This window comes from Cygnus atratus, chromosome 9 (assembly GCF_013377495.2).
Source record: "Cygnus atratus isolate AKBS03 ecotype Queensland, Australia chromosome 9, CAtr_DNAZoo_HiC_assembly, whole genome shotgun sequence".
NCBI classification, from domain to species: Eukaryota; Metazoa; Chordata; class Aves; order Anseriformes; family Anatidae; genus Cygnus; species Cygnus atratus.
In genome coordinates, this window is record NC_066370.1 from 5,386,195 (window position 1) to 5,410,350 (window position 24,156).

A 24,156-nucleotide genomic window follows, 5' to 3' on the forward strand; every position below is an offset into this window, starting at 1 on the left:
GTTTTCAGTGTTTAGTGTGAGATTTCTTAGTGTCTCGGGGATGTCAAGTGTTGACCATTTCAGATTTCTCCTCTTGCACGTTTAATTCCATGTGTAAGATAATGTTTCTGAGTAAGGAGCTTCTCCAAGCTGGCAGATGTAAGTGGGAGTTTCTTATTAACGACTCCGTGTTCTTGGCCAGGCTTTAGCTGATGGCCTGTAATAAATGCCTAGCTGTAAGTATACGTGCTACTGTCTTCAAAACAAAACCGGGAAAACTATTGTTGGGAGGGATTACATTATTATTTTAAGGTAACTGCAGCCTTCCACAAAGAAATAATAATTAAAATAACAACTGCCTGCTTGCTGGCAAAGCTACCTGCACCACCCATTTCCATGAATTTGTATTCAAGGTGGGGAATACAAGTCTTGCTCGGAAGGAAAAAAAAAAAAGTGCTTTCTAAAGATCCTTAGTAAATAACCAGCTTCAGGGTTCAGTGAGCAGCTTAGACAAGTTGCGTGTCAGAGAGTGCCAAGAAGTAATTGCAGCGTTTAAATAAAAGTTTGGTCACATTTTTAAAAGGATCTCATGGTTTGCTGTGGAAAATAGGGCTTGTTACCTCAGGAAAAAGGTGTTTAATTTCAGGACTGGTTAGCATTGAACATGCTTGTAATTATATAAATTAACTTTTAAGAGGCATCAAATCCGATCAAATTCTGGTCTCAGTTCTGTAGGTACAGATGAATAGTTACTAACCTGACAGAGATCAAGGCATGGTCCTGGAGCTTTCATTTGCAGTGGATTATTTAACTGCTCGTTTCCTTCCACCGGCAGCAGGCTGACATTTCGCATTCTCCCAGTTTGCCATGCAGCCTGAGCGCTCCTCTTAAACAGTTTGCAAGGAAATACTTTCATACGGAAGGAGGCTTCGCCTAGGAGTATTTGTGGCTACCAAATGTTTAGCTGGGCTTCTAACTTTTCTAGTTCTTTTTGCAGCTGACTAAATTAATTAGTTGGAAAGCAGCCAGAAAGACAGCAGAGTCCAGTCTGTAGTTGAGCAACAAGAAAAGGCTTCGGAGAACTTTATCAAAGCTTCCATTAACCCCCTGCTGATGTCCTCAAACAGGATTTTTTTTGAGAGAGTGGAAATACAAAAGCTAGGCTGCACAACTGTCCCTGTGCGTCCATTCCAAGGTTTTAAGTCCGCACAGTTACTAATTAAAATGCCACGCAGAGTAGCACAAATAAACACAGCTAGTCCCCGAGCGCCCAAGTTTCTGCCCTGGCGCACGGTTTGAAGGGCAGGATGCTGAGCTGGCCTGGCAAGGGTGGTACAGCAGCCTCGGTCGGTTCAGATATTCCGTCTTTGTACAAGGAGTTGCAAAAAGTGTGTCAAGCCCATCCATATGCATGAAGCCCTATTCCCAGAATGCCATCCCAAGGCAGCCAGTGATTTTTTATTTATTTTTTTGCATAGCATTGCGTTGAGCCATGAGGACTAAATAGAGCTGTGGCATGTCTGCTGGATCTCTGTAATCATGTTTGCCAGGTTTTGGCGGACATCAAAATGCTGAGCACACGAGTGAATACTGCTCCTTTCATTGAGAAATGTCACTTCAGATTTAGCCCCACGTGTGAACTGGCGTGCAGGGAGCACTTTATTATTACGGCAAGGCTCCACTGGGCTTCCCCTCCCAAACAAAGCAGGCAAATGTATAGACTCTGTCTGCAGCTACTTGAAGGATTTCATGGCGTCTCCTTAGATTAACGTAATCTGCCCTCATTACTAAATTCAAGAACCGGGATCCCAGCAGTCTTACAGTGCACTCGAAAAACAGGTTCAGGGTCTATGGAAGCTGTAATTTGTGAACTGCTAATAACAAAAGTTACGTGGTTTTAGATTTTTTTAATACAGTCTAGAGAGGCATAGGAAGCTACAGCATCTGTATTTTTATCCCCTAGGTCATTTACATTTTAAACCATCCCTTATAGAAAAATCCCTTATGAACTTAAAAGGAAATCATAAGTTCTTTCTCAGCTCTCTGAACTATTCCTCTAGAATTTATTAGGATTTTTATCGCTGCTATCGAGTTCTATCACCTAGTCTTAAAAAGAAGATTGACTGATTCTGATTTTTTATTAAATGCTTTTATTGTGCAAGAAAATCTCTTTGGTTTTGTCTACATTAAAATCCATTGAAAGTATCCATGGATTATTACAGAGAGAAAACCCCTTAAATTGTAATGTGCTGTGGATATAAATGTCTTTCAGTTCGGAAGATTTCTGAAGACTAAAAGGAAAGCACTGAAGTTTTTAATTAGCTTTTTATTATTTTTAATTTTCTATATGCTATTAAATGGTCACATCAATAAATAATAGGACAAGACAGTTTTGGCTAAGTAAAATAGGAAGGAATAGTGGGCTGGAAAAGATACCTCCTCTGTGAATTGAATTTTGTGTGGTGTCCATTTATTTTAGCTAACAAATAAAGGCATGATCTCGAGACAACCACTACAACAGCTCCCTGGGAAGATTGCACTTGTCTAGATAACATAGTGCGTTCTTTAAATCTGTCCTCTGAATCAGCCTCCATTTATCTTTCTTAGCATAAAAGGGAATGCAGATGGAATGGCTGCATCCTTCCCTCTCGTTTATCAGGTCCCGTGCGTGTACATAAATAAGGCAGAAGGTGAGTGCAGCATGCGAGTGGCTGCGTGTCCAGTCCCGCGGCTTGGGAGCTCGGTGGCGAGGTGGCCAAGCGCGGTCCTGGGGAGCTGCAGAGATCTGCGGGCTCTCCGTCATACTTCAGGCAGGACATGCAGCCCCGGCGGTGTGTTTCCAAGAGCATTTCAGCCGCTTGCTTTCACGGCTGCTGATGCTGGAAGTCAAAGCTGTGATCGTGCACGTGCTGGGAAGGACTGGTTTTGAAAGGAGTGGACTGGGCTTGGAGGGAGGCTTCGTTAGCTCTGCTTGCAAATGCACAGTTTGTCTTTAACCGGAGAGTATTTTTGTACACGGAGCTGCAAGCATCACTGGCAAGAGGGGCTCTGCAGCACAGGAGTTTCCTAGCTTATTTAGAGTCAGAATGATCCTTAATGGAGGTTATCAGCTTGGCTTCATCTGGATCAAGTAAGAAGATAATCAGATTTGTGGACCTGTAGATGACAAAACAGACCTGAAAGCAAAAGGATGAGCCTTACAGGGAGGGCACGCACAACACTGAAAAGTGCTTTGCATGCTGTCAGAGGAAGAAATTACTTCTGAATTTAAGATTTTGGGTGAAGATTGTACTTTTCATTGCAATCCCCATCCTGGCCACCTCTCAGTTGCACCCCATAAGTACCCTCCTGAGCCCTGCCTGCCCCAGCAGCGCCCCAGGGCTCTTCTCACCAGGAGCCGGGGAAGGCTCTCGGGGTCCTCCTCCCACTGTACCACAGCTTTGGCACTAAAAATGAGAGTCCCGACTCAGAATACAGAGCTGTCTGTGTGATGGCTGAGTTAATCTGAGATTAGTGTTTTCACAGGCTTTTATTTGCCTGGCGTACTCAGTACTCCTCTAGGAAATAAGCGTGGCAGATCTCTTTGTAGAACCCCAAATCTTCATAACCTCCTGAGGTTGATTATTTTTTTATTCCTTTTTTTTTTCAGGATTGAAACTGTTCAGACTTTGTAATGGCACTTGCATTGCACAGGAAGTTTTACCAGCCGTCTTTCTGACCATTTTCCACTGAGGCAGCCACTTTTAATATTTAATTGCTTACTCCACTTGGGGTTTTTCCAATTGACACAAGTTTTAAATGAATAATGCACTAGTTTTCAGTATCCGGCATAAACCCAAAATAATGAAACCCCTATGTAAGTTTAATTATGTGCCACCTATGATGTAGTCAGTTACTGACATCATGAGCTAAGATTTTAATTTCAAGGCTTGTGTGTTTCAGGAAGCTTAAGGCTCTTCCCCAGTTTGTCCCTCATCACATTATTTTTTTTTTTTAACTGCACAACAAACTTCAGGTAGCTTTGCTTTTCCAGCAGCACTGTGAGCAGAATATAGTTCTCTCTCTCAGCAGCTCTATTTAGGATTTTTAATTTCCTGAAGAAATCTGCCTGTTGCAGATGAAGGAAAATGGGCTTAATTCACTTTTGATGAGAGGACCTGTGAGAAGAGCTGTGGTTGGGAATGCCCAGGAGAACGTGGTGTGCTGCTCTCTAATTCTGATACTTTTCCAAAAGCATGAAGTATCTTCTTTTTCCCACTCAAGAAGAGAGGATATTTGGTGGCACAGAAGGGTTTGTTGCTGTATGTAGAAGAGCTGTGGGTCTCCAAGTGCTGTCAGAGCAGTGTCCTTCACAAAGTGCTACCGATGTGAGCACAGAAAACCTAAACCTTGATTCAATCCTGAGAGCCCACAGCCCAGAGACGGAGGTTGTATTGTGTTGAATCCATCTAACTTCTGTACTGAAGGTGCTTTACCGGAGTTCCCGTGAACTCTCTGAATGTCAAACATAATTAAAATGTACAGGTCATCCAGCTGAAAGGTTAGTGCAGAAATGCTTGGTGCTTCTGCACCAGCTTCTTCTGTGTGATGGACCTTAAAGTGAAGTTCCTTATCTTTGGTGACTTCAAAACAAGTTATTACACTCAAGTGTTAAAATGGGAATTATGTTTTTTATTGTCAGGTGAGCCCTGGGTTTTGGTTCTTTCAGGTGCCACAGGCTCAGGAGGGCACGTTTGAAACCCAGCCTGCAGTTGCCACTAGAGCCTGTCACTTCGGTGTGTCACCGTGGGAGGAAAATGTTTCTGATTTTATTATCTTTTCTTCCTCCAAGATTCTTGGCATTTCTGATGTTGGGTGATTGATCTGAGAAACCCAAATGGCAAAGTCTAACTCTCTGCTATTACTGAAGCACTTCAGAAGCCAGGATGAGACAACATGGCCAAATCTATTTATTAAAATAGCAAATGCTGCTTTGGGAAAATGAGTCATAACATTTATTTATTTATTTTGTTTAGAAGATGCTTCAATATTTCCAAAGCATGTAAGTGAGTAGGGACAGAGGTTTTTATTTGTCAGGATTTCAAAGAGGCTTTTGAGCAGTTCTTTTTACAAAACCTCATATTCTTAATGCTGTGAGTAAGTGACAGAGGAAGTTATTTAACAGGTGTATATCTAGACATTCATGTTTCGAGTAAATAAAAAGGAACCATGTGAGAATGAAGGAGACATGTTGCCTTAGGTACTGAATCCCCCATCTGCCCCTCGGTGGATTAAGCTTGATGCCATAACTGTTGAGGAAACTGCGTGCTCAGGTGGCTTGGGATAAGAAAGGACCAAGGAGCAGACGTGAGTCTTTCTCTTAACAGATGCAGGCATGAAGCATCAGAAGAGAGCTGTCCTTTGCAATGTGAGACAAAGGGTTGTCCCTTTGGGATAGTAATAGAGCAGAGTCAGTATTTTCAGTATTGTTTCATTGATTGTTGATGCATTATCGTAAGTGGTTGAACAGCTGCACGCAAGGAGTGGTTTGCAGGGCACAGAAACAGCACGACACTTCGCTGGCCCTGTGGAATTTAAGAACAGCGGTACCCCCACTGTCAGCTAACTCACGGAGCACGTGCGGACGTGGCCCACCTCCTCTGTGGGAGGACGGTGAGGAGGAGTAGCTGGGTGCTTGCTTGACTCGAGGAGGGGCTGGGGACACGGGCATCATTCGGGGGCACCTGGTGCATCTTCGAGGGTAGCTCTGGTTTCCTTGTGGAAGGAGCTGGAGAGGAGGTTGTTCTGCAAAGACAGCTCAGCAGTCCCCTCCTGTGCAGCACTGCAGAGGTGAAGGGCAGGCTGGTTCTGGGGAGGAACAGCAGCCTGGTGTGGGTGAGGTGGAGCTGCCCTGTGGGGGTGCTGGTAAGTGGGTCAGATTGCTCTGGACTGCTTGCTTTGAGAGGCTGGGGAATGCCCTGCTTCCAACAGCACGATCTGTTTTAATAACAGGAGGTTATGGTCTCCAGTCCTCCTTCTGCTTCCCCCAGTGCCGCTGCACCCCGGGGCGATGCACGCTGTGTCCCCGCCAGAGGCTTCTGGAGGTGCTTGCGGGCTCAGCCTCTGGGAAGTAGCAGGGTGATTACACTGTGTGCTTCCCAGAAGTTTTCAACCCAAATTTGGGTTGTGGGACCCTGCCTACAGCTGCAACTGCTCCGGGCCCTAAAGGAGGGCTCTGAGAGCTCCAGCACACTCCAACCGGACTGTGTGGCCCCTTCTCCCTGCGGCTCTCAATTCAGCGTAAGGCAGCGGAGCATCACTGTTAGCTTCTCTAGGCTAAAGGATTTATTTTTGTTTATGCTGCGTCAGGGTCTAACCTCAGCTGGAAGGAAGGCTAACGGCCGTGACCTGCTTTGTGACCAGCGGCTCTCAACCTGCTCAGGTCAGAGAGCTGCTGACTAATTCCAAATCTTAACAAATTGCTTACAGCAGTAGGATTTCTTAGAGCAATTTACAGCACTAAGTACGTTCACCCTCCTTGTGTTAATCATTCTGGTTTAAGCATTTAGAAATGTTTCTATGCTGATTTGTAAGTGATTGTAATGTTCAGACAGATTTTTATAAATTGCCTTCCAACTGAAAGCCTTGTTTTCCTGTTTGTTTTAAACTGGCATTCATACATACAGGAAATACACACACAGTATTATGCCATGTTTCTGTTGGCAACTATTGAGTTATCCTTGTCAGAACATGCCAACAGGATTTCTTAGCAAGCTAGCAGAAAGAAAACAAGCAGTTCTCAGACTAAACAGACCCCGTGCTTGAGCTGTAATAAGGATCTCTTGCTAAATGTTATGTAGATTCTTCTGCTTTAAGGCAATCCTTGGGATTGTGGGTTGCAGATTCAGATCTCTGGAGTTACTCCAGACGTGCATTGCATTAGCTGACATCACGATGTGGCCTTCAGAATTGGAGGGCCAGTACCTGAAAGCGATATATCGGTGTCAAGAGCTGGTCCCCAGAAATGGGCAGCCGGGGTGAGCCGTCTCCTGGGTGTGCAAAATCTTCTTCGTCACCCTTGTCTCATTGCAGTTCCTGATGTGAGCCATGGGGAGCTGTGGTCAGACCTCAGCTCCTGGATTGGGTTCGGTCTAAATGAGGGCAGTTTTGGTATGCTGAAGCAGTCTGTGCTAAAACTGACGTGTACAGCCCAGAAGATGCCCAGGCTCTTTGTGAATCCTCAGCAGTTGCTGCATGTCTCCAAGAGCTAAAGCTGGAGTAGGATGGTAAATATAAAGTACTCTAATAATCCTCAGCTACTACTATTCGTTGCTGCTAACAGCCTGTTTTTTTCTGCGAGCTTTTGATTTGATGCAAGTCAGAGCCAGCTTTTGTGGTTTGGCAAGATTTGCAGTGCAGGTTCTTTTGGGAGAGGCAAGAAATGAAAACTTTAAAACAGAGGAAATGTTTAAAACATAATAATGCAGTGTTAACAGTCTTTAAAATCTCATTTTCAAGCCCCTTCCTTTATGAACACATCGTTATAAACATAACTGATGAGGGCTGGTCCCTGGATTTGAGAGCTTGTCCCTTGTTTTTCTTAGAGCTCATAGGCTCTGGATTGTGGGCCTGGAAAGAAAGGAAGGATGCTGTGTGCTGTTCATTTGGGGATGAAGATGTCATGTGAGAGTATTCCTGGCTGAGCTGGATCTTTTCCTGAGCAGTGCAATTTCTAGTAACAAGGAAAGAAAGTTGAGTTGCAGAAGTGTTATGACTGACTGGAAGGACTGAGAGAAGCAGACCACGCTCAGCTGTCACACTGCTTCACGTTGTGTTGCCAGGATTTTCAAATGCGGGTGAATAACCTTAGGCGTTTTTCTCCAGTGGTGTAGACTTAAAGTCTGTGCTTTAAATGCTAAAGCTTGAAAACACTGGCCTGAGTCTTGGCGCACCTCCATTTCCAGGCTGGGAGATGTTCCTCGCCAGTTGTCCCTCCTTGGGGAGGGAGAGGCAGACGGTGGGCAGACAGCGGGCTGGGGAATGTCTTGGGAGCCTTCCAGGGGCTCGGTTGAGCAATCAGGCTTCTGCGTCCTTGTCCAAGTCCTGTCCCGGTCCAGTTATCACTGGGAGAAATGTTTGCTCCTCTTATTCGCAAAGATTAATGAAAAAAATTGAAGTGTGTGCACTGTTAATTGCTGAAGTGCACGGCCAGTCTGCAGGCTCGTGCCGGCCCCTAGGAGAAAGCCGTAGCTGTCGGCCTGGCGGCGAGGAACAGGAACGCCAGGTTCTAGCTCCGTTCCTCAGATGTGCGTCCGCATCTAAACTCTGTGTGCAGATAGGTTCACAAATGCAAAAACCTTCCATGTGCTTGTCCTTGGGCGCGCATGTGGGTTACACGTATGCTATGCGTATGCTTGGAAATTTGGTCATGGCAAAACGCATTCCCCTTCGTTTGCAAAGTGGGTTGCTGGGAGTACTTGGAGCTTGGGATGGTGGTACCCCAAAACGGGGGTCCTTGAGCAGTTCGATTTTTTCTGGGCAAGAGAGAGGTGTGGGTGTATGGTGCAGGGACTGAGAGTCTGGTACGTGCAGCTCTGTGGGGCTGGATGCTTCGCCCTTCACTTGAACTCAGCACAGCAGTTACTGGAGTAGGTTGCTCTCTTACGTGAATAAAATTATCAGGATCAGGCCTGGAGAATGTTGCCTTTAGAAATTATTAAAAGCATATTTGATTCCCTGTGTTGTATATCCTTTTCCTGCTGTGAGATTATTTGATAATATAATTTACAAAATGCCACGTAAAAAACCCACAATATTACAAGGTAAATATTTAAAGAGAAAACTTGAAATGTGCCAGGTTTCCCTAAATGTGTTTTGTTCCAGTTAATAGAAGATCTTTTATTTTCTGGTTTGGATTTCCAAAAGGACTTTTTTTCAGTGTTAGATTCCCAGAAATGTTCTTTTTTTCTTTCTTTCTTTTTTTTTTTTTAAAGTAATTAATAATGGAGCAAGCTTTTAGTATCTACCCTGGAAGGTAAAAACCCTTAATCACAGTAACATCATTAGTGCTTTCAAGCATTTAATTTTGATGCTTGACAAAGCGCATAGCCATTGATAAGAACAAATAAGTGTTGTTGTGTGCAATTGAGGGAAAAAAGAAAAGCATGAAAACCCCTAAGCTTCAAGTAATTAAATTTAAATATGTTATTTGAATTTAGCTGAGATAATGTACAAACTGTGGGCATATTTTTCAATCAGTGAAAGACCCCTTGAGTAAACATGATCCATTTAAATTCAAATCATGGGGAGTGGAAAGTAAACCCTGCTGTGGTTAAGAAGGCATCTTCACTAAAACACTGGGCATTGTGTATCTTCCATAGCCGAGTACTGATGTTCCCTAGTTTTATAAAGGGCTGTTTTCACTCATGGATGCCTACATGCCAGAGACTTTATTGCATCTATTTATTTCCTGTTTTTTTCCTTCTCTCCCCCCCCCTTAATTTGAACCAGTAATGAAAAACTGACACTCTGCCTCTGCCATCCTTTAAAGTGCCTCAAAACTGTTATAATTCAGCACTTATTAGCCTTGGGATATGGCTTTATGGCATTTGGGTGAAGTTTTTGTAGTACATCTGTGCTCCTTCTCTCTCTGTACGCCACAAGCTCAGAACTGCAGTAATAAAACTACTAGTAGGTGTTTAATGGTAGGTTATTGAGGAAGTAGATAAAAGAAAATTGCAACATTCACATCAGTAGGGAGTGAAGTTTTTTGAGGGAGAGGAACTGCTGAGCTTTGAACTAAGAAAAGTTTCACTCAGTGCTTTTGTTCAAGGGGACCACTTTTTAAACACCAAGAGGCCTCGTCATTCTCACCTGTGAAATGGACTGTTCTGGTGGGACTTGTACATGCTACCTGTGTGCGTGGGGCAGAAGAACTTGTGGGTACTCGGTTGTGCACGCTAGTCTTTGGGTCAAGCCATGCTCAGTATGTTTTCTGCAGGAACGCATGCGTATAACGAACAGCTAGCCCACGCGTGTATGAGAGACGTTTCTGCCTTTTATTCTGCTCGTGATCAAAGAGTCATTTTACAATCTGCTACATGTTTATCTTCACATCATCTCTGAGGCAATATAAAGGCAAAAGGCAGGAGAAAAAAGAACATAAATACTGTGCGCAAGCTCACGCAGGAGGCTGTCCCTGCCGGCTGGGTTGCTGTGAGAGCTGGCACGGTGATGCCCTGTCTGGCCAGCACTCTCCTGCCTGGCTTCTTCGCCCTTCTGCGTGCGGATGACCAAGGAGACCCAGACCTGATGTTCTCTCAGAAGCCCAGCCCTTCAACAGTAATTTTTACTGGTCACCTGGTAGATCTTGGAAAACACACAAACAAACAAACGTGAGTTGCAGGGCTATTTGCAGATATCAGAGTTGGTTAAGGAGGGTTTTATCCACACACTGGGATAGCTGTAGTACTCCCTGTGGCTGACAGTCCAGTTCCTTGAGGTCCACAGAGGTGTGGATAATCATCCTGTTGCATAGACCCCTCTAGGTTTGTGTTGCAGAAATGCTAAAGAGCTCCCAGACTGCTTCATGTCCTTTTGGTACTTTGTCCTGTACTTGGACTTCAGCACTCTGAGGATTTCTGTAGTGCGTGTGGAGAGGCAGGATATACAGCCAAAACAAAAAAATAGGTAGCAAATGGTCATCCGCACAATAAGAGGCAAAAGAATAGATTTAAAGTTAAGTAGCACAAAGTTGCGTAATGGTTAGTATTTGACAGGAGGGGTAAAACTAGGGTTGTTCTTACAACTCTAATAGTAAGAATTAACAAAGGAATTGATGTACAAGTACTTTCCCATCCTGGAGGCAAGGAGCAGGTCGTTTATTCCAGTATGAAGTAGTGCCTGAGATCAACTGTCTATTTTTGAGAGACCTGAGAAAGCACTTTTGAAACTGTATAAAACCGAGCATCTTCCACAAGGGCTGGAAGTTAATGCATATTCTGCTGCTGCAAATAGCCATTTTACAACAGAGGAGAAATGCGTTTCCATACAGCACTTACCAGCCCAACTTTGAAGGACTCAGTAAATTCCGATATAAATGCCTGAAGAAATGAAATGGGATACCGAGGAGGTTAAAAAGAGGATGAAGGAAGGAAAGTGAACTTTCTCTCTGCAATTCTTGAGGTCAGACCAGCGTAAGTGAAAGATTCTCAGTAAAATGAATTGCCTGTCTGCCTGGCATGAGGCATGGATTAACTAAGCAGATTTCTCTCTGGTTGGTTTATCAGTAACGTCATGTATGTTTTAGGGTAACAAATCTGATCTGTAATTTATTATCTGTGTGGCATTCTTACTGCGAAGGGGAAAAAAAGTCCTATTCTCTGTTGAGGAATGGTGAGGTTATTAAGCAGGTTTTCAGTCATGCCGCAGATACAACTTGATGGAGCACACCTGGATCCTCCCGTTGGCTGTGTTTATAGTCTCCTCTGTCATCCAGTATTTGCCTTTGCATGTGAGAGACAGACAGGGAGAAAGAGAGAGGTTCTGGAGGCATTTCTAACAGAGATGCCAAACTGTCAGATAGTAAATCAGGAAGCAGCTCCCTGATGGTTTCACATCAAGAGGAGACACCCTTTTGTGACTTTGTGGCGTCTACTGGTTATTTTCACTTCCATCAGAACCGTCTGATATGGTCAAGTAGGTTTGAGGCTTTCAACATTCAATTTTCCTTTCATTTATTGTGACTGTTTTATTTATTTGTCTTTCTTGGTAGTTTTCAAGGATATGTTTCAAGGATACTTTTTTCTCTCTTTAACGCTTTCATGGATCGTCATCCCAAAGTTAAGGGTAGAAAAAAGCAACAAAAAGAAAGGGAAGGAGGCAAAAAAGAGCAACATGTCTACAGCTTCAGGGGACAAAAGAAGAAATATATTCAATTTAGGAAGACCTCTAATCTCTGGTTATACAGGACAGCTTTGTTAGATAAGATTAAAAATTTCATGAATGTCCCTTTTTATCCCTGGAGACTCCACCATTTATTCCAGCTATTGTCAGCATCAAAAGAGCTTGATAACAGCTGGCTAGAGACGTGACCACACAGTAACACAACAGCAAGAAAGGGGCAGCCGGGTTCATAAATCTTCAGAAACCCCGTTCCTCCTGCACTGCCATGAATCTGCTGCTATCACAGTCAAAGGGAGAACGCATTGTCCTCCAGCCAGGCAAAAACCTGAACTTCAGCATTACCGGGGGCTCTATTGAGTAGGGCGCACAATGAGATGCTTCCCGTTATCTTCTGCATTGCAGCCCTTATTACTGCACACAGATACAGTTTAAAGGATCTTTGCGTGTAGCTTGTTGCCAGGTCAAGTTTTTCCCAAAACTAGGCAGCCCTTACCCATGGCAGCGCAGTCCTGCTTTTTCTGTTCCTCACATCTGTACAGCGCCACATGGGACAGGGTCTGGTTATGCCAGTTCGGTGCACAATGGGCCAGTCTCCGGTATCTCCTGGCTGGGAAGGAGCTATCAAAGGCAGAATCTGGCCCTTGGGCGCTGAGCTTCCTCATTCTCCAGGCACTGCTCACAGACATGGGCGGGTGTAAGCAGGGCAAGTTAGGAAGCACAGATTGGCTCAGACTCCTGAAATACATGTTTTCTGGTTTTCATGGGAGAGTCCCAGTTCATATGTATTCAGCTTTATTCTGGTCTTACTTAATTCAGTGGCAAAGTTTTCTCAGCTTTAGAGAAAACCAGATTGGTCTGTCAGGAATTTCATAGTTCCTGTAGAGTGAATAGCTGATGAAGTAACACCAGTTAATTTTAGGACATGGAAGAAAAGAATCATTATGGACCAAAACATAGGGACAAGTCTGTGTGCTGTGTCTAACAAAGGTTTAAAAACAAAACAAAAAACAACAACAACAACAACAAAACAGAATCTGTTAGTGTCTTAGCCTGTTGTGAAGGTTTGTACCTATGCATTATGAACATTATGGTGTTTAGGAAACTGCAGTGTTACTCCAAATCCTACCTGTCTAGTATGGCCCAGCATCTAAGAACAACCTTTATTAGAGAAATTAAATGCAAATTTGTTAGAGAAAACAGGAAAAACACTTAATGCTTCTAACCCCCGCACAAGAAAAACACAATTTCTGAAAGTGCGTATGTTGTGCTGAAGAAAAAAAAGTCTTATTAAAACTAAATTATTGCTTATATCTTTTTTTTTCTCTCTCTTTTTTTTTCTTTTTTTTTTTCTTTTTTTCTGGCAGCTCCATCCCCGATTGCATTGATCCAGGCTAAAGAGATAACGAGGCACAGCGTTGCCTTGGCCTGGCTGGAACCTGACAGGCCAAATGGAGTCATTCTGGAGTACGAAGTCAAATACTATGAAAAGGTACTGTTCAAAAATGGACAAGTGACGAGCTTTGTTTGAATTTGGGAAGAGTTTTTTACTTCATTCCATTTCAGTTTATTTCCAGATAGCATTCCATCATTTGAAACTGAACAGATTCAGTTTAATAATATCCAATTAAGGATTTCATGCACTTGAATGGTTGTTTGAAATAGTAAGACTTATAGGCTATTCCAGCTGTATGGTAGGAATTTATTCTGCTATTTTTTTCTTACCTAGGAACTGAGCTTTTGTAGCAAGCATATTTATAATGAGAATCAATAATGTTGGGCAGAAGTGAGTCATTAGCTTTACATCATAGACAGAAGTATAATAATGAAGTATATAATACGGTAATCAGATCTGTTTGCCAATAGCTTCTGCTTAGAGTAATGGTGTGGGCTGGATGGCTTTTAATAGAGAATAAGGAAAGAAAATTACATTCTTCATACTTGCCAAGTTACACAGAGATGTTATTCCTACAAATAACTTCTCAACTATGGAACTATGAAGAAAGCTATTTTCTTTGAAGGTCCTCTGCAGAAATGGACAATTACTTGGTCTTGCTTGCACACTCTCTCATGTATATGTGTACTTTTTTTTTTTTTTTAATAAAGATAATTGTGTATTTGCTTCCCTAGCACATACAGAAGAAGGCAACCGATTTTTCAGGGAAACTAGATTAATGCGTTTTCTGATGCATTTTCCAGCCGAAAATAGAAAAATTTTAAAGATTGGGTTCGTGGAAGACATTTTCTGAACATTTTCTTTTTTGAAATACATTACCATTTTTTTGATACAGCTTCTGGCTGATAGGAAGAAAAAGAGTGCCAGCATGTGTGAGTAAAATGTTTGTTCATCAGGAGGATCATATTTGAAGGCTTGGCTATTTTCCAAAGGATTTCATTGTGTGATTTCTTAAGTAATCAGTGATATATGAGCATCATACCTACTGTCTCACCACCCTTATTTGGCTTGCTCAGAGCTCCATGCAGCGTTCAGCGCTAGGGGTATTGAGCAAGGCAGAGAGCAGAAGCCCTCGGGACGTATTTTGAGAATTCCATTGTTGTTACTCATCTTCTTTCATCATAACAGTTTTGGCAAGGAAGTGGGATTTCATGGTTCATGGTGCAGTGAGGCATTTTTACTTGATCACTACAGTGTTCTTCTCTTGTTAGGACCAAAACGAGCGCAGCTATCGCATTGTGAAGACAGCCTCCAGGAATACTGACATCAAAGGTTTGAACCCTCTGACTTCATATGTGTTTCATGTGCGGGCCAGGACAGCAGCAGGATACGGAGACTTCAGTGGACCATTTGAGTTCACAACTAACACAGGTAGTAACATGCCCTCTGATATCTTTATTTTCTTTGAGTGAGGAGTGAAAATGTAACTGAGCTGTGTGTTGGGAGTCTCCCGTTGGTTAATTGGACTGTGGTGTATCTATTCTGGGAAAATGTTCCTCCATGGCTGCATGACTATTAGTGGTGTGATAAACCTGACCTTAGACATCTATGTTATGTTCTAGACACTGACAGTGAAAATACTTCAGAATGGCCTAAGGAGACATACAGCTTATAAATACTTGGAAGCTACTGATGCTTCAGAGATACATGTGCCTATTTTGTTTAATGTGTGCACATGGTTTTTGGAGCATGTCATTTGCAGGGGAATGGAACCCTCTTGCTCTCCTTTGCAAGCTGTTGACATAAATCACTTAGGTGTCCTGCATCAGCTCAGATATTTGCACTTTCCCTTACATAGTCATATAAAGACAAAATGTTTGAACTTTGTTGTTAGTACAGCTTTTCCCTTTGTTCAGGGTAACATGCAAATTTGCCCCCAAAAATGTTTGCTTTTCAGTGGTAGGAAGGTGATGTGACCAAGCCTGTTTTATTTTGGACATAAAAGTCTGTTTAAATCAATTTAAGGTCATGCCAGTCAGTGGCAACATCCTTCAGGATGCTAACAGCTGAAAATAATCAATCCAGCAGGAAGACGGAAGACATTTTAAAATGACTTACTCTTTGTGTCAGTTGGGGAGTGATCATCTGGCCCCACTGAGAGAAAATGAAAGAGGAAAGAAGAGTGGAGAGCAATTAGGAAGGTGAAAGAAATAGCCATTATACCCTCTGAGCAACACTGAAGGGGAGAAGGAGAAGGGAGTCCTTGTTCCCAGTGAACTGAAGTTCCCCAAGTCATTATCAAACATCATGTCTTCAGCTAATTAGGGCCCTCTTGGAAAATTGTGTGAAATGACTATATAATAAAGGCCTGAAAGTAGATTTGAGCCCTACTCTAAACTACCTTCACAAGCCAGAAAGCCTCATTGAGTGCTGCCCAGGTTGATATTTTGAGGGTGTCTGACGCTAATGCTCTCTTTTCTGTTTCCAGTTCCTTCCCCCATCATTGGCGATGGTACCAATCCCACAGTGCTGCTTGTTTCAGTGGCTGGCAGTGTTGTTCTTGTGGTCATTCTCATTGCAGCCTTTGTCATCAGCAGGAGGTAAGAACTTAAGCTTCTCTCCCCCCTTCTCTCTTTCATGAGGGAGCTTTTTGTCTCCTCCAAACAAAGCTAAATTCTTTGATTAGCATCATAAACAGTGCATTTGCATTACAAGCCTTCTCCCATGTAGCTTTGATCTTCTCAACATTAGTACCACAGCAGCATGTGATGTAATGGCAATAGTTCCAGCTCCATTTGCCCTTGAAATGCAAAGCTGGTTCCAATAACTGGCACTGAGAATCAAGCCAGCTAGAGATTTGTGGTTAGTGTAATTTGAAGTTAAGTTTAATGGGTATGGGTACAGTAGATTTTCTTGGACTGACTCCTGATACACAGGGAATAAACAACCACACTGTTACAAACTAAGCTATCAGACTGCTGTGCTTGTGATTTTGTCTTAGTCTGTATGAGTCTGCATTAGTCTTTGGGTTAGTCCTTCCACTGTGTGTGGAAATGACTGTAAAGCAGAAGCTGCAGTCATTCAGCATCATACACAGTAACGCAGCAGAATGGGTTGATGGTTATTTGATCAAAGCAGAACCGTAATCTTCTACCAAGTACTTGTTCATTCCCAAATTCAACCAGTGCATCAGGAGCAATCGTGCAAATGGGAGGACAGTGTAGCAGAAACACAGTGTGAGTGTTTGTCTTCAAGTTTATGCTCAGTCTCATTTAAAAAGATCAGCATGATTTTGCCTCAGTGTAATTCAGAGATAAAATTGGACGTATCGTTACTGCATCTGAGGCATGGGACCTGAGGGATGCAAATTTCCTCAATCTCTGTTGATCAGTTTAATGGCATCAGCCATAAATGCACACAAATTTTCTTGATTTACTCCCTCACTTTAAATTGTCTTAAAGAGCAGTTAAGTCACTATAGCTGTAATATCTGGAAAGTAGTCAAGCATTGTTACAGTTTTCTGTGGGTGTTCACCTCAAAGCCTCCATGCTGGCAATAAGAAAGAAGAACAGGCCATATGAAAATGTAATGTGGAGAGACAGGTTTATTAAAAGCCATTGCAACAGAAAATAGCATCACTGAGCTTGATGACTTAATCTCCTCTCCTCTTTTATTGATCACTTTATTATTTAAGGCAGGATTGATAGCAGGATGCATTGGATTTCTAATTATGAGTCGCCACCTTGGAGAATTGAGCCTGTCGAGTTGCTTTGAGATGATTCCTTCCCCTCCTCCCCCTATAAAAAAAATGTCACTTCCCAAGGCTGATAAACACTGCTTGGTGATTGGCCCTCAATGGATCACTTTTTAGAAAATGAAATGTCAGCCCCTTGCCCTCATATTGATTCTCTTTAGTATCAGCCATAAAGCTGTCAAAGGAAAGGCTGCCTGGAGCCAGGTAGCTGACAGACTCGCTGGTGTGGGTGCCTGCTCAGCCAGGTCTTCTCCCAGCTCAGGTTGTCTGTTCAGTTATCTCTGCCCACAAGTGTTTAACTTGGACCGAGTTTAAAAAAAAAAAAAACAAAAAAAAACGGCAGGTGGGCTGTATGGACAAGAGGTTGGTCCAAGCACTGGTGGGAATGGAGGTAGAAGTAGTCTGGTGGTAGTGGGTTCAGAGATGCCCTGTAGTTCCATACTGGTAGGTCTTAGGGAAGCTGTGGAAGGGGAAAGATATAATAGCAAGATGAATGAAATACCAGGACAGTGAAACTGCTCTGTGCATACTAATGCATGTGCCTTGTTAATTAGCAGCCTTCCTCAATACACAGCTCTCCAGTAGCTGGAAGTAGTTCTCAATAAACAGAATCGACTTTAATATTCACTATTACACAAATGATTTTAACCACATCACCAATGTCATTTAGAGGTGTGGGCTTTGGGGATATTTCGTGATGTTCCTATACCAGCTGAAGTTAATAGCAAAATAATTATACTTTGTTCCAAAATTACTTCAGTTGAGGAAATGCTTCTTTGTCCATAGAGTCCCCATGAGGAGGTTTTGTAATATAGCTATGACCTAGAAGTCATATTTATACAATCAAAACTGTGCTTTGGCCTGTGGACATGGCCTCTCTGCATCCATGAGCCAAGTGTGCGAACTGGACATATGCTGGCGGTGCCCAGTTTTGAACTCTAGGTTGTTATTACTAATTTAGCATTATGTTTTTTCAAGTCATTATTCAAATCCCCAAATTCATCTTCTCAACAGAATTTGTCAACAGACTTTGCCTTCAGGCAGCTCAAGCTGTTTGGGTCTGTCCTGCGACCATGATGTTTGTGTCAATGTGAGAACTAATCTGCCTAAATGTTAGTTTAAATTTACTGAGGTTAGGACAGGCATAACCATACAGCAGGATGCAGTAGAGGTAGCAGGAGCAGGAGGTAACAGGACCCTACCCTGTAGGAGCACAGAGTAAAATTACAGTGACAGAGTTTGAAAAGATTTGAGAAAATGTAAAACAGTAAGCTGCTTTCTGGAGGGGTTTGGCTGGAGTAAGTTGGCCCTACAGATTCCTTTGGTCATCCAAGAGTTACCGTCAGAAATTCTTCTGATTGATAGATTGCTTTACCTTCTGCTCCATACAGGAAGCTGAACACGCTTCTGCTCCCGGTTGTGGCTCAGCACGCCCCACCAGCTGGGTGCCCGAGCACTGCAGCACCCCCAGCCCTCTTCTTTGGGGTGGAGAAAGTGGCAGCATGGGCTGTGGGGGCGCGGGCTCCATGCTGCTTCACCTCAGTGTGTGCTAATACCTTCTGCCGTTACCTCCGGCTGGGCAGAGACCTTCCCCTCCTTATCTCCAGGCCCCACCTGTGGATTTCCCTATGTCTCTGACCCCTGCAGCTTCTGAAAGCTTCTGTGTTCTTTTCCTGAATACGGCTATTTAATCACTCTTGCCCAAATCCCTGTAATTACGGAATTCAAGCCTGTGACAAAGGCTCCCTTCTGCCATTCAGGTGAGGTGCCCCGAGCAGCCGCGGCCCCGCGGCTGGGGGACAATGGCAGGCAGGAGTGGCCTGCCCCAAGCCAGGCAGGAAGGGTCAGCAGGTGACAGGGGCAGGGGTGGAAGCAGGTAGTTAGTTTGGAAGGTATTATTTAAAGCTAATAAGCTACAATTATATTGCTTGAACAGCAATCCCTTTGTTACCCTCTGCTTTTTGCATGTCTTTGGGTTTTAGTGGGGGAAGGTTATTTTTATCTGTTGTTAGGGTGATTTTACTTTTTAGAAATAAGATTAAAAGCATTTTTACGTACTTAAAATGCATTCATGCAAAGCCATTTGTGTTTCATTTTCCCATCTGTATCTGAAGACTAATAATATGAATTTGAAAGGGTCCTGCTTAAATTGCAGGATCTTTTTTTCTTCTTTTTTTTCCTTCTTTTTTTCTTTCCTCCGAGAGAAGTTATGTTGTACCTGAAACCCTCTCTGCAATCCCCCTAAGCTGACTTAGCCCTGCATGGCACTGGGTGAGATTTCTCCTCCTAATTCAGGTCAGGCACTGGGAGCAGAACGTAGTCCCTCAGTTTCACTCAGCTCTTTTATACCAGAGCCGTAAGTCCTCAGGCAAAAAAAAATGGTTTAAATTGGTGTTTGGATCCAGTGTGGTTTTTAATAAGGCTTTTCTTGTGATTTGGCGTCATTTGTGTTTAATTGACTTTCATCAAGAAAAAAAGCTCCCAGCCACTTATGGTTGGGTATGTACCTGCTTCTTATGTCTGAACACAAGTCCTGTTGATGATGTTGGGAGCTGCAAGGCTTGGTTCAAAGATCACGTAGTCTTCACATGTTGAACTGGATTTTTTTCCTTCTGTTCATGTGCAATTTATAGTTTTCATTACTAGTATAGTGTATTTAATCCCAGACACTAAAGGGTTGCAAAGACAAAAGCTAGGACGTGGCCTTTCAGCTGAGAGTGACGGGAAGCTGCTGTTCCCTGCAGGCCGGGCAGAAGGGAAGTGAAACCAAGGCTCTCAAAGTCACATGTTTTCTCCAAATTTTAACCTCTTAATCTCGCATCTGCTGGTAGGTCTTTCTCTCACCGATTCTCATTTTTCTCCTCTATCTATTCACTGTTTTCAGAGGTCTAACCCAGTCTTGGCCTGGTGCCCCAGCAGGCCTGGTCGGCTCCTGCCCTGCTCCAGGCAGCGGGTTGCGCGTTGCAGGCACCACTGGTCTCACCGCCCTTCCTCTGGGCTTGGTTTCTCTTCCTTCCCTCTTCCTCACTCCAACCCAGACTCTTGTCAGTGGCTAACTGGGGTCTGATGTGCTGGGAGATTTGCTGTTGACTTCCATAAGGACAAGGAAGCTGAGGAGTAAACAACAACAAGCCCTTCTCTTTGGCAATGTCTGTTTTTGTGTCTGGTTCTGAATTTTCTATGAATATGCAAAATCAAATCTCTACATGTACATACCGTTAGATTTTGGGAAATCCCAATACACATTTGGTTGAGCTACATATCCTCTCTATTGGATTAACCTCTTGCATTAGCTTTTATGAACGCAGCTTGTCCATTGAAGTTTAAAGCTGGACTAATTAAATATGTAACTGGATACAAAATCATGTGTGTACTTGTAGAAATAATAATCTGTAGAACTAACATACTACACTGTATTATTGTGTCCAACTCGGGCTTAGCAGAGGAGCTCTGACATCAGTTCTTTACTCCCCTCAGTTGTACAGTGATTAAAAGAATAAACAAAATCCTCAGGATCTGCATTTTTGATGGTCAGGGTTTTTTTTGCTACCACCCTGATTTCTGCATTAATAGACTGCTTCCACCTTTAAATTTGCAGTTGAAGAAGTGTGTTGGTATTGGCATTTGCCTAATTGGGTTTGAAAATCAATCTACCAAAACACCTCTGTCGTGGCATCTAATTCTATATAAGTTCATGAAAAAAGGACCAAATTGCTTTTTAGCACAGTATTGCAAATGTGCATTTGAAGAAAAAGTAGCAGGAACACAAGCTTTCTTTCCTTTGTTTAAATGCCGAGATGCAAATATGGAGATCTGTGTTTCCCCTAATGCTTTGTTGATGCCAATAACACTTAGAGCAGTTTGAGGAGAGGAGTCTCCTACCCTTCTGGAAAGTATAAGTTGTGTCATGGGCTGTTGTAGGGGACCTGCCAAGCACAGCTCGAGTCTCGGCAGGTTAAGAAGACAGAGCTCATCTCAAAGTAAGATATTTATTTTGAACTGTAATGTTCTTTTTTGTTCTGACAGGCGCAGTAAATACAGTAAGGCTAAGCAAGAGGCAGATGAGGAGAAACATTTGAACCAAGGTAAAAGGCAGTGGTGCTTGGTGCGTTTTTGTTTTTTTTTTTTGGTTCGGTTCACAAAACATGTTCCATGTTGAGATGCTTGGCAAATAAGAGATGACATTCCTCATGAGATGAATATGTTTCTGTTTTCCTTGCTTCCCACCATCCTCCTTCAAAACTAGGCACTTTAGTAACAGGGGCAATAGAAGCATCTGGGTAAAATTTTTTAGTTGGGAGAAAGGTTCATGAAATTTTTCGATTATTCCTTTCCACTGAAAGATTTCTATTTCTATTAAAAATCATGCTATCTAGGCTGTCTAGGCATGACTTTTCACCACAATATTCTGCAGAGGCAGCTTTTGGATGGACCAGAGGCAGTCCTGCAGGAAAGGAAATGCGAACTTTGCTACCCTATTTCCAGGGCTGAATCCTAGTGTTACTTCCATCCCACTTATCCGCTTACTAAAACTATTACCTGAGCTCTTGGATCCCAAAAAGGAAATGTGATATCTTTTATTCTGACAGGTCTATGGCCAGGCTGTTGGCCTGGCAGTGATTGATGGCAATGACTTGTGAAATTCATTTATTGGCAAAAGTCTGTTTCCTTACGTCAATATTGGGAAATATGAAAGGATTACATTAAAAAAAAATCACGTTGAGGAAAAAATACATTAAGGCCTTCCTTCTTTCATCAGTCATTCCTGGCTTACAGTACATTTTTATTGTGCACTCTCTTTGCTGTTGTATATCATTAAGGCTTCAGTCTCATATGTTATGTGTTCAGCAGCATGTAGATCAGTGACTTCAAATAAAACATTTCTGCCTTGCAGGTGTTAGAACATATGTGGATCCTTTTACATATGAGGATCCAAATCAAGCTGTGAGGGAATTTGCCAAAGAAATTGATGCCTCCTGCATAAAGATTGAAAAAGTTATTGGTGTGGGTAAGTGCCAGAACTTTTGCATTTTTTGCAGTAAATATAGTTTAAAATTTGCCTTTAGGAAACGTGGGATCCTGTGATCTTTGTATGACAGTTTCCCAGAATGAACTGATTTAACATTTTGACAGTACAAACATGTGCTTCATGCTCATGATCATGGATTCTTGTGCCTTTTTGCTTAAGGGGAATTTGGTGAAGTATGCAGTGGACGTCTCAAAGTACCAGGAAAAAGAGAGATCTGTGTTGCTATTAAGACTCTAAAAGCCGGTTACACCGATAAACAACGGAGGGACTTCCTGAGTGAGGCCAGCATCATGGGACAATTTGACCACCCCAATATCATCCACTTGGAAGGAGTAGTTACTAAATGTAAGTAGGTCATTTTCATGACAAGGCCAATTTAGAAGTCACTAAGAAATAAAGTCTGTGGGTATTTTTTTCTTTTGTTTTGTTGTTTTTTTACCCTCTTTCCTGTGAAATGACAGATGGAACAGATCCACTGATAGCTAATAGGAGGAAATCAGTGTGGGACAAGTCATTAATCTCATTGTCAGCTATAAATGGGTTTATGGTTTCAGCTGGTACTCTATCTGTAGGCAGCTTGTACAAGATTTTGTAGGGGGAATTAATACAGCAGGGGTTCACATTTTTTTTTTCCTTTTTGCTATGCCAAGCAGGCATCTTTCACATCTTTGCTAGTCTGAGCTGATTGTTACAGGATAGGCAAAAGCAGATGGTGAGCAAAGAATTTAAAATAGTTGGGAGAAAAATCCCAAAACAAAACTACGGAGTCATATGTTTAAGGTACAAAGCACAGATGTAAGGAGCAAGCCTTTGAAATGAAGTATTCTGTTTTAGTATGAAACTTTCTTATTTGTTTTTTTTTTCTGATTTACAGGTGTGATAATTTCACTTTGCAGAAATTACTTGGCTTATTTTTTTGTTTGGTTGTTTGATTAAATTTTTGCTTTATTTATTTATTTATTTTTGTTTAAGTCTGTTAGCATTCACTGTGCCATGAACCCTGCCTTAGAAAGGCAATGACAGAGCTTACCGGATGCTGTTTCCAGGCTTGAGCTGAAAATACACCTGTGAGACAGATGCACTTGGGTCTGACTTGATGAAACACCACTGAAATGATGTAGTTATTGTCCCTACTCCAACCGCACTAGGTATAGTGTTGGCAAAGCCTGACACTGGTTGCTAATCCTAAGAGACCCTTTGCATATAGGGGTTTGTTCTCAGGGCAGAAAGAGCAAAAGGAAAGCAGACAGTGAGCTTGTGAGCTGCTGTTAGAGCAGGAGCTGGTTGCTTACTCTACCACGTAACGTTTCTGGACACCTCACCCCTCTAACAGTTGTGGAAAGGGGCTCGTATTGAGTGTCACTGTTTGCTTTTCAAGATAAATTCTGCTAGGGAAAATAGGTGCTTGGGTTTCTTTTGCCTGTCATTTACTGAAGGCCTCCCTCAAAACTGAAATTTAAAATAATGCTCTGTTTAAATTTTTCAGGTCTGATTCTCATCTCTCTTTTGTTGTTGTTGCTTTAACAAAGAGGGGGTGTTTGTGGTCAGCTCACAGTGTTTGCTGCAGGCAATGATTTTTGAAGCACCTCTGTAAAAGCAAGGCAACATGGGAATCTTTATGTTGAAAACCCACTGAGGCTTGAACCCCCTTAGCTATTACAGCTTTAGCAGTTATAAATGGCTGTATGCATTTGCATAATGCAGTTGTCACTGAATTAAAATGATTTGAAATTTTCACCGAGGAGGTAGCAGCCTGACCCAAGAACGCTTCATTGCCTGGCTCGCAGTGAGCACTGCTCCTGCAGCAAGCCAGCTTGCTTACCTCAGAGCTCGCGTGTTTGGTAAACAGGGCTACTTAAGATGACATTTATCTCAATTTCTCCATAGGTTTTCTGAATGCTGTGATAAATGAATGCATTTAATAAACTGAAAATTAAAATGTGAGATAAATAGTGGAGTAGGTGGGGGTTGAGGGGAGAGAGGCAGCAAAAAACCGTGAATACATTATTGGCTGCTAGTCAAGTACTTTAATAATTGACTCACTGATGGTAACTTCTCCTCTCTCTTTCCCTCCTCTCTGCTAAAGAAGTGCCTGAGTAATGGAATTATGTGTTAATG

The 24,156-nt window shown here is 42.6% G+C and overlaps 1 protein-coding gene and 1 long non-coding RNA gene across 2 annotated transcripts in view; one reads left to right on the top strand and one right to left on the bottom strand.

Annotated features, from left to right (window-relative positions):
• The window catches only part of EPHA4 (EPH receptor A4), a 99,240-nt gene that overhangs the window by 58,822 nt on the left and 16,262 nt on the right, over positions 1 to 24,156 (top strand). Inside the window, exons 6-11 of the mRNA XM_035544722.2 lie at positions 13,227 to 13,351; positions 14,527 to 14,686; positions 15,744 to 15,855; positions 21,036 to 21,094; positions 21,904 to 22,017; positions 22,198 to 22,383. Coding sequence (XP_035400615.1) covers positions 13,227 to 13,351; positions 14,527 to 14,686; positions 15,744 to 15,855; positions 21,036 to 21,094; positions 21,904 to 22,017; positions 22,198 to 22,383 — 756 coding nt within the window. The remainder of the gene's footprint in view (positions 1 to 13,226; positions 13,352 to 14,526; positions 14,687 to 15,743; positions 15,856 to 21,035; positions 21,095 to 21,903; positions 22,018 to 22,197; positions 22,384 to 24,156) is intronic.
• On the bottom strand, positions 9,998 to 12,472 carry LOC118247047 (uncharacterized). The gene is made up of 2 exons (XR_004778282.2): positions 12,356 to 12,472; positions 9,998 to 10,326 (listed from the first exon to the last, which is right to left on the bottom strand). It is a non-coding gene; the product is annotated as an uncharacterized LOC118247047 (long non-coding RNA).